This window comes from Bufo gargarizans, chromosome 11 (genome assembly GCF_014858855.1).
Source record: "Bufo gargarizans isolate SCDJY-AF-19 chromosome 11, ASM1485885v1, whole genome shotgun sequence".
NCBI classification, from domain to species: Eukaryota; Metazoa; Chordata; class Amphibia; order Anura; family Bufonidae; genus Bufo; species Bufo gargarizans.
This window is the reverse complement of record NC_058090.1, coordinates 94760781-94773834: the sequence shown is the minus strand read 5'-3', so window position 1 is coordinate 94773834 and position 13054 is coordinate 94760781. Positions and strand designations below refer to the sequence as shown.

The 13054-nt window shown below is 51.5% G+C and overlaps 1 protein-coding gene across 1 annotated transcript in view; it reads left to right on the top strand.

Moving 5' to 3' along the window:
- The first annotated feature begins 924 nt into the window (after window positions 1-924).
- Window positions 925-13054, top strand: part of OTUD7B (OTU deubiquitinase 7B) — a 45849-nt gene continuing 33719 nt past the window's right edge. The window contains exon 1 of the mRNA XM_044271657.1: window positions 925-1206. Coding sequence (XP_044127592.1) covers window positions 1194-1206 — 13 coding nt within the window. The 5' untranslated portion in view covers window positions 925-1193. The remainder of the gene's footprint in view (window positions 1207-13054) is intronic.

Here is a 13054-nt window from a genome sequence, read left to right as displayed (position 1 = left end):
ATCAGTATCAGATGGGTGAGGGTCCAACTCCTGGCACCTCCAGTGATCAGCTGCTGGAAGAGGTAGCGGCGGTCGTGCCAGCACTGCCTCTGCTTCAACATCACCTACACATCTCAAAGTCCAGCAAGAAAAACGCAGCCGGCACTGCTACGTGTGTCTACCGTCCAAGACGACCCTCCAACGCACACATCGTCTCCAGTGGCCCTGACCATAACATGAAAAGGAGTTACACTTAAAGGGACGCTCCACTTTGAGAAACCCCTACTTCATCGAAAGGTCACTTCACACAAAAATATATAAAAAATGACCATAAAGTCTGCCCCATGTTGGGACCTTCAGCTGTGGGGAAATTCGGCAGCGAGTGCTCAGTTTCTCTGCAGCGCCTCCAGTGGGGGGATGAGGGATTACACAGCACCCAATTGGATTAATGGATTGTCTGTGCAGGACAGGACAGGTCCTCCAGAGAAAGAGACGCTCTTTGGTCTTCACACCTGACACGCTGAGGATCTAACTGTGGACCCAATCCCCCGCACCTGCCTAATAGGGACAATCCCTTTAAATGGAGTGATGACAAGCAGCCATAATGTCCTACTTGTTCTTAAAGGGGAAGTCTACATTCTAGTAAAAATGATCACGTTTAGTAATGACTGGTCCCATAGGAAAAAACACATCTCCAGTGCTGCTTGGGATTTACTTATAAACCCTACCAAAGAGCATTGGAATAATGAGAGTTGTAGTCATTATTAAGAGCTCTTTCTATAGAGCTTGTAGTTCTCTGGGCTGCCGGTAGGGGAGGCTGGTGCACTGATAGCAGGAGTACCTCAGCCTGGCGGTGACCGCAGAATGTGCGGGACGACGCGAACAAGTGTCAGGGGCGTGGCTCCGGCGCGGGTCACGTGGGCCGAGTGTCTGAGGTGCAGACTACAGGTCCCGTCATGCCGTGCGCTGAGTAGTTGGATATTGAGCCGAGCAGCGGAGCTCCGGGAGTGCGGATTGTGAGAATCCCGGGGCTGAAGTGAGAGGAATCCCGGGGAGCAGGGGGAAGCTCCGGGAGATGAGCGCTGCGCCTCGGCCTGAGGTGGCCGGGAAAGGACATGCTTCACTGGGGCCACCACCGTACTCAAGTGGCCGGCTCTGGCCTGGATTAAGCGTGGAGCAGTTCCCAGCACAGAGACTGTGACACCGGGGACGACATGACGTCAAAGGGTGAGTGCTGCCCCGCCGGGAGGGGGCGCTGCTGACGGCGAGAAGTTTCTGGGTTCTGGAGGGGGCCTTCAGGTGGTGACACCAGGCTGTGGGGGTGGCAGTGGTGACACCAGGCTGGGGGGGGTGACACCAGACTGGGCTCTCTTACCTCAGGTGTGACATGGGCATTATAGTGACGTCCAGGTCACACATTGGTGGCCCCCTGGGCGACTGACCAGACTTTGTGGCATTGTACCTGCTAGTAGGTGGCATCCAGTGTTGGGAGACTCTTACGTAGGTTGAGTGTTGGGGTCCTGTTGGCAGCCAGGTAAACTGGGCGCACTGTCTGCTTGAGGAGAGGGTCTTTGGCAGAAAGCCAGTTGCGATCTGATCTCATGTTGTGGGGTCACTTTTGATGGCAGCACACCTTTTGTTGGTGGCATCCAGGTTGGCATTGCACTGGTTGAATGACGGCGTTCTGTATACGTCTCCTGTGTTGCCCTCCCTGCATGTGGTGGCACCTGTATTGTATGGGGTGGGGACTTTACACAGTGGGTTTCCCTTGCCCCGGTTCGGTGAAGCACCGTTTGGGTGGTGACCTCTAAATAGTGTATGTAGGGGTGATACCAGCTTCCACACGATGGTTACCTCTGATGCCCTCATTTGTGACGTGCCCGGGCATCTGCAGGGGAGGGCACGGCTTGGTCTTCACGTCATGGGTTTGTATTGCTGTTTGTTTTAGGTTGTTTGCTTCATTTGCACGGCTGGCAGAGCTGTGTCCGGTGCCACCTGTAATCCAGGAACATGTGCCAGGCAGTTGTCGGCGCCTCCTGTCTGTGTAAGGGGCTGGTGACCGGCAGGGCAACGTTGGCACCTTATTCACAAGTCACAATAGTAGTGGTGCAACTACTGCCCCCAGCATCCACAGACTAGACTACACTGCATTTGTAAATAGTCTCCTTCCGTTTTGTGTATACAGGTGACTGGGGGCACAGTCCAGTGGGGGTAGGCGTCATGCTCCAAGGGTCAGGAAAACAAGGCTGCTTTTCTCTAAGGACAGCGCCACACCAGTCCATGGGTGGCATGTGGTATTGCAGCTAAGCCTCTAGAGCGAAGCTACAATACCAGGCACAACCCATGAGCAGGCGTGGCGCTGTTTCTGGAAGGACACAGCTATGCTTTTAACCACACACTGGTGGACTGTCACGTCAAGAGACTGCTTTATGCCTTTGTTATTGCCCTGTGCCCACATGTAATATTATGTAGTGATTGTGGGCCCTTACCTCCTGGGTAGCTCGGAGCGGTGGGCTGTGGTCCCCGGCACAAGGGGCCGAGTCTGGCCAGTCCGGTTGGCCTGCCCATTGGTGGAGAGCTGGTGGGATGGAGTGAGTGACCTGGAAGCAGCCAGGTCTTAGGAAAGCCAGGAGAACGTCACTGGAAGCAGCCGGAGGTGACCTTAGTAATAGTTGGCGCTGGAGTAGAGGGCTGGGAAGGGCTAACCGCAGGAGCAGGCGGCTGGGCTGTCAAACAAGGTGGCGGTGCTGGACCCTGACCCATGGTCTATCAGAGGTTGGCGATGGCTGCCCTGAGGCCCCTGGCATGACCTGATTCTGCATTACCAGGAGCAGGTAGTGCCCCTAGAATGTACTGCAACCATTAAGCTCCTGCGCCTCATAGGACAATTGTAACCATAAAGGTAAATGTGCATTCTTCTGTTACTCCGCTCAGTGTCTGCCGCCCTTCTGTACACCACCCCCCTGGAGGGCAGAGACTGTTGGCATTCCTCTGCGTCTGACTTATCTCCGTCCCTGAGGTTTCTTCTGGGCGTCGGGCACACTTGGTTTTCCTGACATATCTCAGCGATGAGAGAATTTCTGGGTGATTCAGCGGGCGTGGGGTGTACAGTCCCGCGGAGGGGCGAGTAAGGAAGCGTTAAGGAAGTTTCCAGTTTATCAATGGAGCCACTTTATGGTCTTTACCAGATCTCTGCGTCCTGACGGTGAATGGAAGCGTTCACCCAGAAGCAGAAAGCCTGCCCTGATTGTGTTCCTTACAAGAGTCACACCTGTCTCAGTTGGATATCGGGACATAAAGATTGTGAAGGGTGTTTCCGTTCACTGTCAGCAAGCAGTCATTTTGAAAATTGTGAGGAATTGATACACAAGGTTGTAGATATGAAGCTGTTGACATCAAACTGAAAAGGCTGCGGACAGTGCTGGTCCGTGTCTGGTGGCGTTGCGGAGTATGACTCTCATCGGGCAGTGTCGGGGGTCACACGGGTCCTTGGTGATGGGAGGGGTTATGTGGTATGCGGAGGGTAATAACAGTGATCACTGGGGTAATAAATCTCGTGCCCGGGTGGTGTCAATAGTGAATCACGACGAGGAGGATGAGGTTATGTAACTGCCTAAATAGCAACCGCCCAACATTTCGGCATCCAGATCCACAACCGTTCTGACCGGGTTATGGCAGCCAGTGCTTGCTGTCTTATGCTGGATGCAGTGAATGGAATCTTTCAAGGAATTGTTACTTTAAAGGGGTTTTCCCATAAATGTGGTCGCTGGGGCGTTCAGCGATCACGAGAACGGGGTCTCCGAGTCCCGCTGTCTGACTGCAACAGCATGGCGCCTGTGTGACCACCACTCCATTGACTTCTATGAGAGAACCGCACTCGGCTTCCTCCATCAGTCCCATAGAAGTGAATAGAGCGGTGGTCCCACTGGGGGTCCCCCAAGTATCTATCCGTTAGACTCTCTGTAATCACACGTTTAACCATCTATCCCTTTCATCTGTAAGCGGAGGATCTTTAGTCTCCAGTGTGGAATTGTTATTTATGCAATTCCCCAATGTCAGTGGACCATCGCCTCCACTCGTAATTGTACTATCAGTCTATGTATAGCAATTGCTAATGATGCATTTCCATAAGGAGAGGATCAATGCCTCTCATACAGATAATCTACATTAGGGAATTGCCACTATGGTAATCTGGAGCTTTCAAATGTCAGGAAATTGCACTATATGCGTTTCCCTGGTACAGCGCTGACTGTATTGGGGAATTGCACTATATGCGTTTCCCGAGTACAGCGCTGACTGTGTTGGGGAATTGCACTATATGCGTTTCCCTAGTACAGCGCTGACTGTGTTGGGGAATTGCACTATATGCGTTTCCCTAGTACAGCGCTGATTGTGTTGGGGAATTGCACTATATGCGTTTCCCTAGTACAGCGCTGACTGTATTGGGGAATTGCACTATATGCGTTTCCCTAGTACAGCGCTGACTGTGTTGGGGAATTGCACTATATGCGTTTCCCTAGTACAGCGCTGACTGTGCATTGGGGAATTGCACTATATGCGTTTCCCTAGTACAGCGCTGACTGTGTTGGGGAATTGCACTATATGCGTTTCCCTAGTACAGCGCTGACTGTGTTGGGGAATTGCACTATATGCGTTTCCCTAGTACAGCGCTGACTGTATTGGGGAATTGCACTATATGCGTTTCCCTAGTACAGCGCTGACTGTATTGGGGAATTGCACTATATGCGTTTCCCTAGTACAGCGCTGACTGTGTTGGGGAATTGCACTATATGCATTTCTCTAGTACAGCGCTGACTGTGTTGGGGAATTGCACTATATGCGTTTCCCTAGTACAGCGCTGACTGTACATTGGGGAATTGCACTATATGCGTTTCCCTAGTACAGCGCTGACTGTGTTGGGGAATTGCACTATATGCGTTTCCCTAGTACAGCGCTGACTGTGTTGGAGAATTGCACTATATGCGTTTCCCTAGTACAGCGCTGACTGTGTTGGAGAATTGCACTATATGCGTTTCCCTAGTACAGCGCTGACTGTGTTGGGGAATTGCACTATATGCGTTAACCTAGTACAGCACTGACTGTATTGGGGAATTGCACTATATGCGTTTCCCTAGTACAGCGCTGACTGTGTTGGAGAATTGCACTATATGCGTTAACCTAGTACAGCACTGACTGTGTTGGAGAATTGCACTATATGCGTTTCCCTAGTACAGCGCTGACTGTGTTGGGGAATTGCACTATATGCGTTAACCTAGTACAGCGCTGACTGTGTTGGGGAATTGCACTATATGCATTTCCCTAGTACAGCGCTGACTGTGTTGGGGAATTGCACTATATGCATTTCCCTAGTACAGCGCTGACTGTGTTGGGGAATTGCACTATATGCGTTTCCCGAGTACAGCGCTGACTGTGTTGGGGAATTGCACTATATGCGTTTCCCTAGTACAGCGCTGACTGTGTTGGGGAATTGCACTATATGCGTTTCCCTAGTACAGCGCTGACTGTGTTGGGGAATTGCACTATATGCATTTCCCTAGTACAGCGCTGACTGTGTTGGGGAATTGCACTATATGCGTTTCCCTAGTACAGCGCTGACTGTGTTGGGGAATTGCACTATATGCGTTTCCCTAGTACAGCGCTGACTGTGTTGGGGAATTGCACTATATGCGTTTCCCTAGTACAGCGCTGACTGTGTTGGGGAATTGCACTATATGCGTTTCCCTAGTACAGCGCTGACTGTGTTGGGGAATTGCACTATATGCGTTTCCCTAGTACAGCGCTGACTGTGTTGGGGAATTGCACTATATGCGTTTCCCTAGTACAGCGCTGACTGTGTTGGGGAATTGCACTATATGCGTTTCCCTAGTACAGCGCTGACTGTGTTGGGGAATTGCACTATATGCGTTTCCCTAGTACAGCGCTGACTGTGTTGGGGAATTGCACTATATGCGTTTCCCTAGTACAGCGCTGACTGTGTTGGGGAATTGCACTATATGCGTTTCCCTGGTACAGCGCTGACTGTGTTGGGGAATTGCACTATATGCGTTTCCCTGGTACAGCGCTGACTGTGTTGGGGAATTGCACTATATGCGTTTCCCTGGTACAGCGCTGACTGTGTTGGGGAATTGCACTATATGCGTTTCCCTAGTACAGCGCTGACTGTGTTGGGGAATTGCACTATATGCGTTTCCCTAGTACAGCGCTGACTGTGTTGGCGAATTGCACTATATGCGTTTCCCTAGTACAGCGCTGACTGTGTTGGGGAATTGCACTATATGCGTTTCCCTAGTACAGCGCTGACTGTGTTGGGGAATTGCACTATATGCGTTTCCCTAGTACAGCGCTGACTGTGTTGGGGAATTGCACTTCATGCTGTTCCCTCCCCTAGAAGTGACATTGTGGTTGAGGTAGAGTCTGATAGCTGGGTATGGGGAGTCTCGTCGTTGCCCTGGACGTGCGGGCAGAGCAGGTGACCCAGCCATGCCACGGTGGATCCTCCCGGCCGCACCTCTTCCTGCTCCTGTCTTATCTCACTTTATGGCAGACATCTTGGCTGCTCCTCTCTTCTTTACTGCTGTCCACATGGACGTCTCCTCCAGCGCCGGTAACCACACAGGTGTGTGCTGTCGTCTTCTAGATTCCTTCCTCTTGAATGAAGACGGGCTGCAGTACCTGACACAGCCAGTGGACGGGGGTGGCGCTGTTTGTGGAAAGTGTTCCCTCGGAGGGCACGTGACGCTGCCCGGGAGCTTGTGGGTGAGGTGCCCATGTTTGTGGCCGCTACCTACAGCTCTCGCAGGCTTGTCTGGATACGTCTGCGACTTTGCAACCGGCCGATCCCATGGTGGTGGTGGCGGCGGCGGCCATCTTGGTTGTCACCCAGCTGTCCCAGGCGCAGATGGCAGCATAATATTACTAGTTTTTTGGGATGACCCTCAGAGTTTTTAAACGATGGGGGTGCAGCGGATGCAGCGCAGGGTCATCCAGTGAGATAAGCTCCGCTCCATGACATAGACACGAGGTGTCGCCGAGCGTTGGCGGGTGATCAACACATCCAGGGATCTATTTATAATCTGCTATTTGTGTCCTGGCCCCGGATCTCTCACCGTCTGCCCCGGAGTGACTGGATCATCACAAGTACCGCGAGAGCTCCCCCCCCCACTGATCTCCTCACTATCCCCGCACAATCCTCCGGAGCAGTCCCTTTAAGGCTACGAGCACATGAACATATTTTGTTTCCGTGTCCGTTCCGTTTTTTTTTTGCGGATACGATGCGGACCCATTCATTTCAACGGACAGCACACCGTGTACTATCCGCATGTCCGTGCTCCACAAAAAAAACAGAGTCCTATTCTTGTCCGTTTTAGGCATTGTTACAATTTTAAAAAACGCCATACGGACGTCATCCGTTTTTTTTTTTTTTTTTGTAGAACCACATCCGTTCGTGTACATGTAGCTTAACTCTGTGCCGCTTCCATCACATTTCACACCTCACTAGATTGCCTCGCTTTTAGGGTCCATTCACACGTCCGTTTTTTCTTTCCTGATCTGTTCCGTTTTTTGCGGAACAGATCCGGACCAGATCTGGACCCATTCATTTTTAATAGGTCCTGGAAAAAAAATCGGACAGCACAATGTGTGCTGTCCGTTTCCGTTGTTCCGTTCCGCATGTCCGTTTAAATATAAAACATGTCCTATTCTTGTCCGCAAAATTCGGATCCTGGTACAATACAAAGTCAACGGATCCGCAAAAAACGGAAGACATTCGGATGTCATTCCGTATGTCATCCGTTTTATGCGGAATCCGTTCCTGGAAACACAACAATTTTTTTTTTTTTTTTTTATTCCATTTTTTTTCAAAGAAATCCAAACAACTTTATTTGATTATTGAACTTTATACATAAAGTAATATAAATCATGTCCTATTCTTGTCCGCAAAATTCGGATCCTGGTACAATACAAAGTCAACGGATCCGCAAAAAACGGATGACATACAGAAACATTTTCAGGAACAACGGATCCGCAAAAAACGGACCGAAAATCGGGATATAGGAAAATACTGACGTGTGAATGTAGCCTTAGCGTAATGAACCAGGAAGCTCAGGATGAGCAGCGTGTAATCCCCCTATAGTGTTGGGGTAGAGGATGTAGCGTCTGCCCAGCACGTGTACTGGGAGCCCCCCCCCCCCCCCCGTCCGCACAGTGAGCAGCCGCCATGGGGAATGCTGAACGCTCAGTTTTCAGACCAGAACCGCCGCAGGCCGACAGAGCTGCGGATCCAGGACAGGTCGCTGTGACGCTAGCAGTCCCATGTAAGGCGGTCAACGCTCTGCAGCTTTCTAATATACTTATGCTGCGATTCCACACTGTTTCCAAGATCTCTGCTTGCTGGGAGTGTTTCCAAAGCCTGTTAAGGCCTAATATTTCCAACAGCTGAGGTTCTGTTACACTTGTATCCACTCCGGACCCCACACTGACACACTGTAACAAATCCACAGGACAGGAGACAGTCTCCTTAGCTGTGAGAAGTCTACACTTTTCAGTCTGCGTTCCCTGACAGCAAGCAGAGATCGTGAAACACCTAGTATATTAGAAGGATTCACCTACTGAAGGGGGCGCTTAATCACCTGTTCTTTGTTGGCCTCTTGAAAAGCTGGGTGACAACCAACACGGCTGCTGTAACAGTCGCCACAAGGGTTGTCAGCTTTTCTGGGCTCCTGATTGGCAGAGGAGGGCACAGCGGTTTGGGAGTCGCTTCAGATTCTGTTCAGCCGCCTCCTGGTCTCAGAGGGAAAGCTGGGTGATGCCCTCCTGTGCCATGTTGGCTAGGACATTACATCCAGCGGCCTGGTGTCCAGCTGCGGGCACACGCCCGCCATGATGCAATGTGCCGCCAACACCCGGCGTGTCCTCTGATTACTGTAACTTTCCACATTACATCAGTTCTGGCCCACATGTCCGGGGTCATCACCCAGCTTTCCCAGGTGCCGGCCTATTAATGCAGCAAGTCCACCCACCATCGCCCGGTGTACCTAGGAAAGATGGGTGACGCCCCAATGGCGGCCATATTGGATTTCACCCAGCTTTCCCATACTGCTGGACGTCAAGCCTGCCTAGCGACACAGACTGGAGGCGACTGTCCATGCAGGAGTCTGGGAAAGCTGGGTGACGACCCCTGTAGGCTTGTACATTTAATACTCACACGATTGTCACCCAGCTTTCCCAGAAGCAGATAAAACCTCCAAGTGTCCGCTATGGGACTACAACTCCCAGCCATGCTAGCGTTGGCCATGCATCTCCCATGATGCTCAGTGTCTGCGCAGGGGGGTGAGCGCAGAAATGCCATGGGCTTGAGACAATCTGCTGAGCTCCTCATACTCAGCCTGTGATATCATAGATCGGGGGGGGGGCGACCTTTCTCCACATTCCTATTCGCTTGCAACTTTTTACCCAAAAAATTCGGAAATGATAAAATTAACAAATGAATATTTCTGCTCGGGGTTTGTCACCCAGCTTTCCTGAGTCCCGAGCAGTAATGTTGGGGTGCATCATTGCCATTCAGGAGCTGAAGGAAGTCCTCCGCTGTGTGAGTAGTCGTCGTCTTGTAGGGGTCTAGATGTAAAAAGGAAGCCCCCCTTCCCCCTGTTCACTGACAGCAAGCAGAGAGCTCAACAAACACAAAGGCTGTTCAAAAGCTGCAGAACTTTTCATTATTGCAGGTCACTGAGGGAGGGGGAGGGGGCAGAAGCTGGGACCCCCGACTGTTAAACGGGGTGGTCCCACTGCAGTCGTTCGCCGGCCCCTTAATTCTCCTGATCAGCGGGGGTCCCAGCACACAGATTCATGCCGTGTACACGTCCTAAACATTGAAGGGGCTCCTATTTTAGGGGGGTGTAAAGCAAAGCAGCACTGATTGGCTGAGAGTAGTCACCTGACGGCCCCCCAGTGCTGGGATTTTGGGGGTCGTTGTGATCCATAAACATGACATCTTATCCTGCTCGAGAAGTTCCCCCTCCATTGCCGGGCGGTGACATCCGCTGTCTAGCCTCAGCCGACCCACAGCGGCACAAAGGGTTAAGTACATCTGTGCGGCGTCCAGCACGTGTGTGCGGCGTATTACTCTTAGAGCAGCGCGCCATATGCCGCGGGCAGGGCCAGTTGTGGTCACTGGCCGGCTAAGCTGATTTACCAGCCCCCTCCCCGACATGAATAGGGATGAAATTTGCCTATTCATGTGTGAATGATTGGGGGGGGGGCTAATTGTGGAGCAGGACAATGGTGAACGCCACCATCTGCTACCAGGACTGACCCCTGAGGAGGGGGTTCAGGTAGGAAGCCCCCTTTCCTTTCTTTTCAGGAGGACCACCACATGGACCTGTCTGACACTTCTCATTGGCTGGGGGGGTTACGCCCTGCATCTGTATATAGTGTGCACTGAATGTGTTGCACCCACCTGCAACTTTAGCAAAATATTCAGTCCATGCCCGCTAGTGGTTGGGGGTGATGTGAGAGCTTGGACGGAGCCCCACACCCTGGTGGTATAAAGCCTGGTACCCAGGGATGCAGTAACTTTCTGGCAGGCCACCTCCTGTGCAGGCGCCCCCATGACAACACTTCCTGCGCCACACAACAGCCAATCGGATGTAATCTGCTTTGCTACCTGTGCTGTAACAGTGACAGCTGGTTTCCAGTTCTTTGAGGCCTCGGGGTCGGAAGTGTTGTCATGGGGACATGGGGCGCAGCTGCTGATCTGGCAGGAGACGGGTAACTCCATCCTCTCCTAATGCAGTAATAAGATACCTAACAACAATTTCACAACCTCTTGGCGTGCTGCTAGGGGCGCCCCCCTGTGGCCACACTTTCCGGATTGTCAGGAGTCCCGGTGGAGGGGGTGTCCCTGCTGCCGGCAGCCAGACGTGCAGCTCCCGGGGGTAGTGCCCAGCGTCTTCTCCATCTTCAGTCCCCCACATACCACAGATCTCTTAAAGGGGAGTTCCATTTTATATACGATGAAAATAAAATTGTGTTTCAACTCTTTCCAGTATTCAAGATCTGTGTTTGCTGTCAGTGAAGGGAAACATTCTTGTTTGTAAACATATATTACAGCTTCAGCCGCGATGTCCCCCCCCCCCCCCCTTCCCCCTTGTTTATGGAAACATCTGATCACATTATCCTCCATCAATAGCCATGCTGTATCAGTAGGTGACCTAAAGTTAAAGGGGTTCTCCGGGCTTCAGATATTGATGGCCTGTCCTCTGGATAGGTCATCAGTATCAGATTTGTGGGCTCTGATCGGGCACCCCCTCAGATCAGCGGTTTTGGGCTGCTGTGTAGGAAGCAGGAGCAAAAGGATCCCACACTATATAGCTTCGGGCCCCATGGCAGCCTAAAACAGCTGATTGTGGGGGTATCAGAGGAGGATAGGTCATTTAATATCTATAGCCCATCAGCAGTTCTGACCATGCTAAGCTGCTGACAGCACCAGGTAAGGGGAGGAGAGAGCAGCACAAATACTCATCAGGAGTAGTGAGAATATTATCTTTTATTCTGCCAGATTGTGCTCTTTTAAGTGCCCAGTAGGTGGAGCTTCACTCAGATGCTTTACAGCCCCGCCCTCTGCTTTGAGCGACAGCTGTAGCATCCAACCAGGAGACACTACAGTCACCACTCGGAGGGGGAGGGGCTCTGAAGCTCCGAGCCGAAACATTAAACAGTGAAGCTCCGCCTCCTGGGCACATGACAGAGCAGAATCTGACAGAATAAAACTTCATATTCACCCTTTTGGCACAGTCTATGTTCTCTGCTGCTACCATTCAAAAGGAATGTGTCCATGCGGAGACCAGGGGTACTGTGGAAGAGCGCCCCCATGTTGGCACAGCGCGCTGCCCACCCACGGTCTGGGGCTGCAATGTGGAAGTGTTTCACATGGGGAGATGAAAAATACAAGATGGTGAATGATGAAAAAAAATCATCACCACTAGGCTCAATGTGAATGGATCAGATTCTGCACAGCTGAGGGTTCGCTACAGTGGACCCAGTCTAGACAATCCTGTCTGCTCCTATGTCCACCTTATACCTGTCACGTCCGGTTTAGTCTGCACACGTGCTCCCCATGTAATACCAATAGCATTGTGGTGTTCCTCTGTTATTCCTCCTGGAAATGTAGGATGAAACTTACAGCTGGATGCTACAAGTTTGGGGTGGGGGCGTCACAACACCAGAATTGTCAGTATCGGAGGGAAAAGCTAACCAGCTAAGCCTACATTTCCAGGAGGAATAACAGAGTAACATCACAGTTGCTCCAGAATTGATGCTTCCTTTGGAATATAAGTATTATTTATAGGCTCCCCTTTAAGTGTCGGCTGTTTACCCTTATCACTGGAGCTCATCAGCATGGTGGCCGCTGCGTGGTCCGTGCCCAGTACAATAGCCGTCATGTGCTTGCTTAAGATATGCCCAAGAACAGGCATTTATTTGTCTGCCTGGTGGGCCCGGCCCGTTGTAGAAAACGTGGGGGGTGCACCTCCTGACATTCTTCACTGAGGGGTAGGTGGCTGCAGAGTCATGTGCCGCACTATGGGGGGGCTTTAGTGCCGCCCCACCTCCGAGGAATCCAGTATGTTCCCTCGGGTGGTAGGGCACTGCCAGGCCTGCAGTCGCAGAGGGTTGTCCTCCTGCACCGTGCCAACACATTCTTCTTGTGAAATGCAGCCTTATGGAATCGCTCTTTATGCGATTGTCTAATCGAGCACCTCCAAAGGTTCACTGACTTCTCCAGCCGTATCCATTCTGTAAGGAGGTCCGTAGGCTAAGTGGGCGGGGGAGGGGAGGCAAAGTCCTGTAGATATTACACCGGCAGAAATGTAGTGTTCGTCCCCGTCCCCCCAATGTATATCATCGCACTCCACAGAGCTCATCTCGTTAATCCCATGCTTACGTCGAAGGGTTAAATAATTGAGATTAGAAAAATAAATAAATGCTGCAGTACCAGACATTGCCATTGTACAGGAGTGGCGCTGTTGGTTTTTTTATGTTTATGTATTAGGTACCAGGG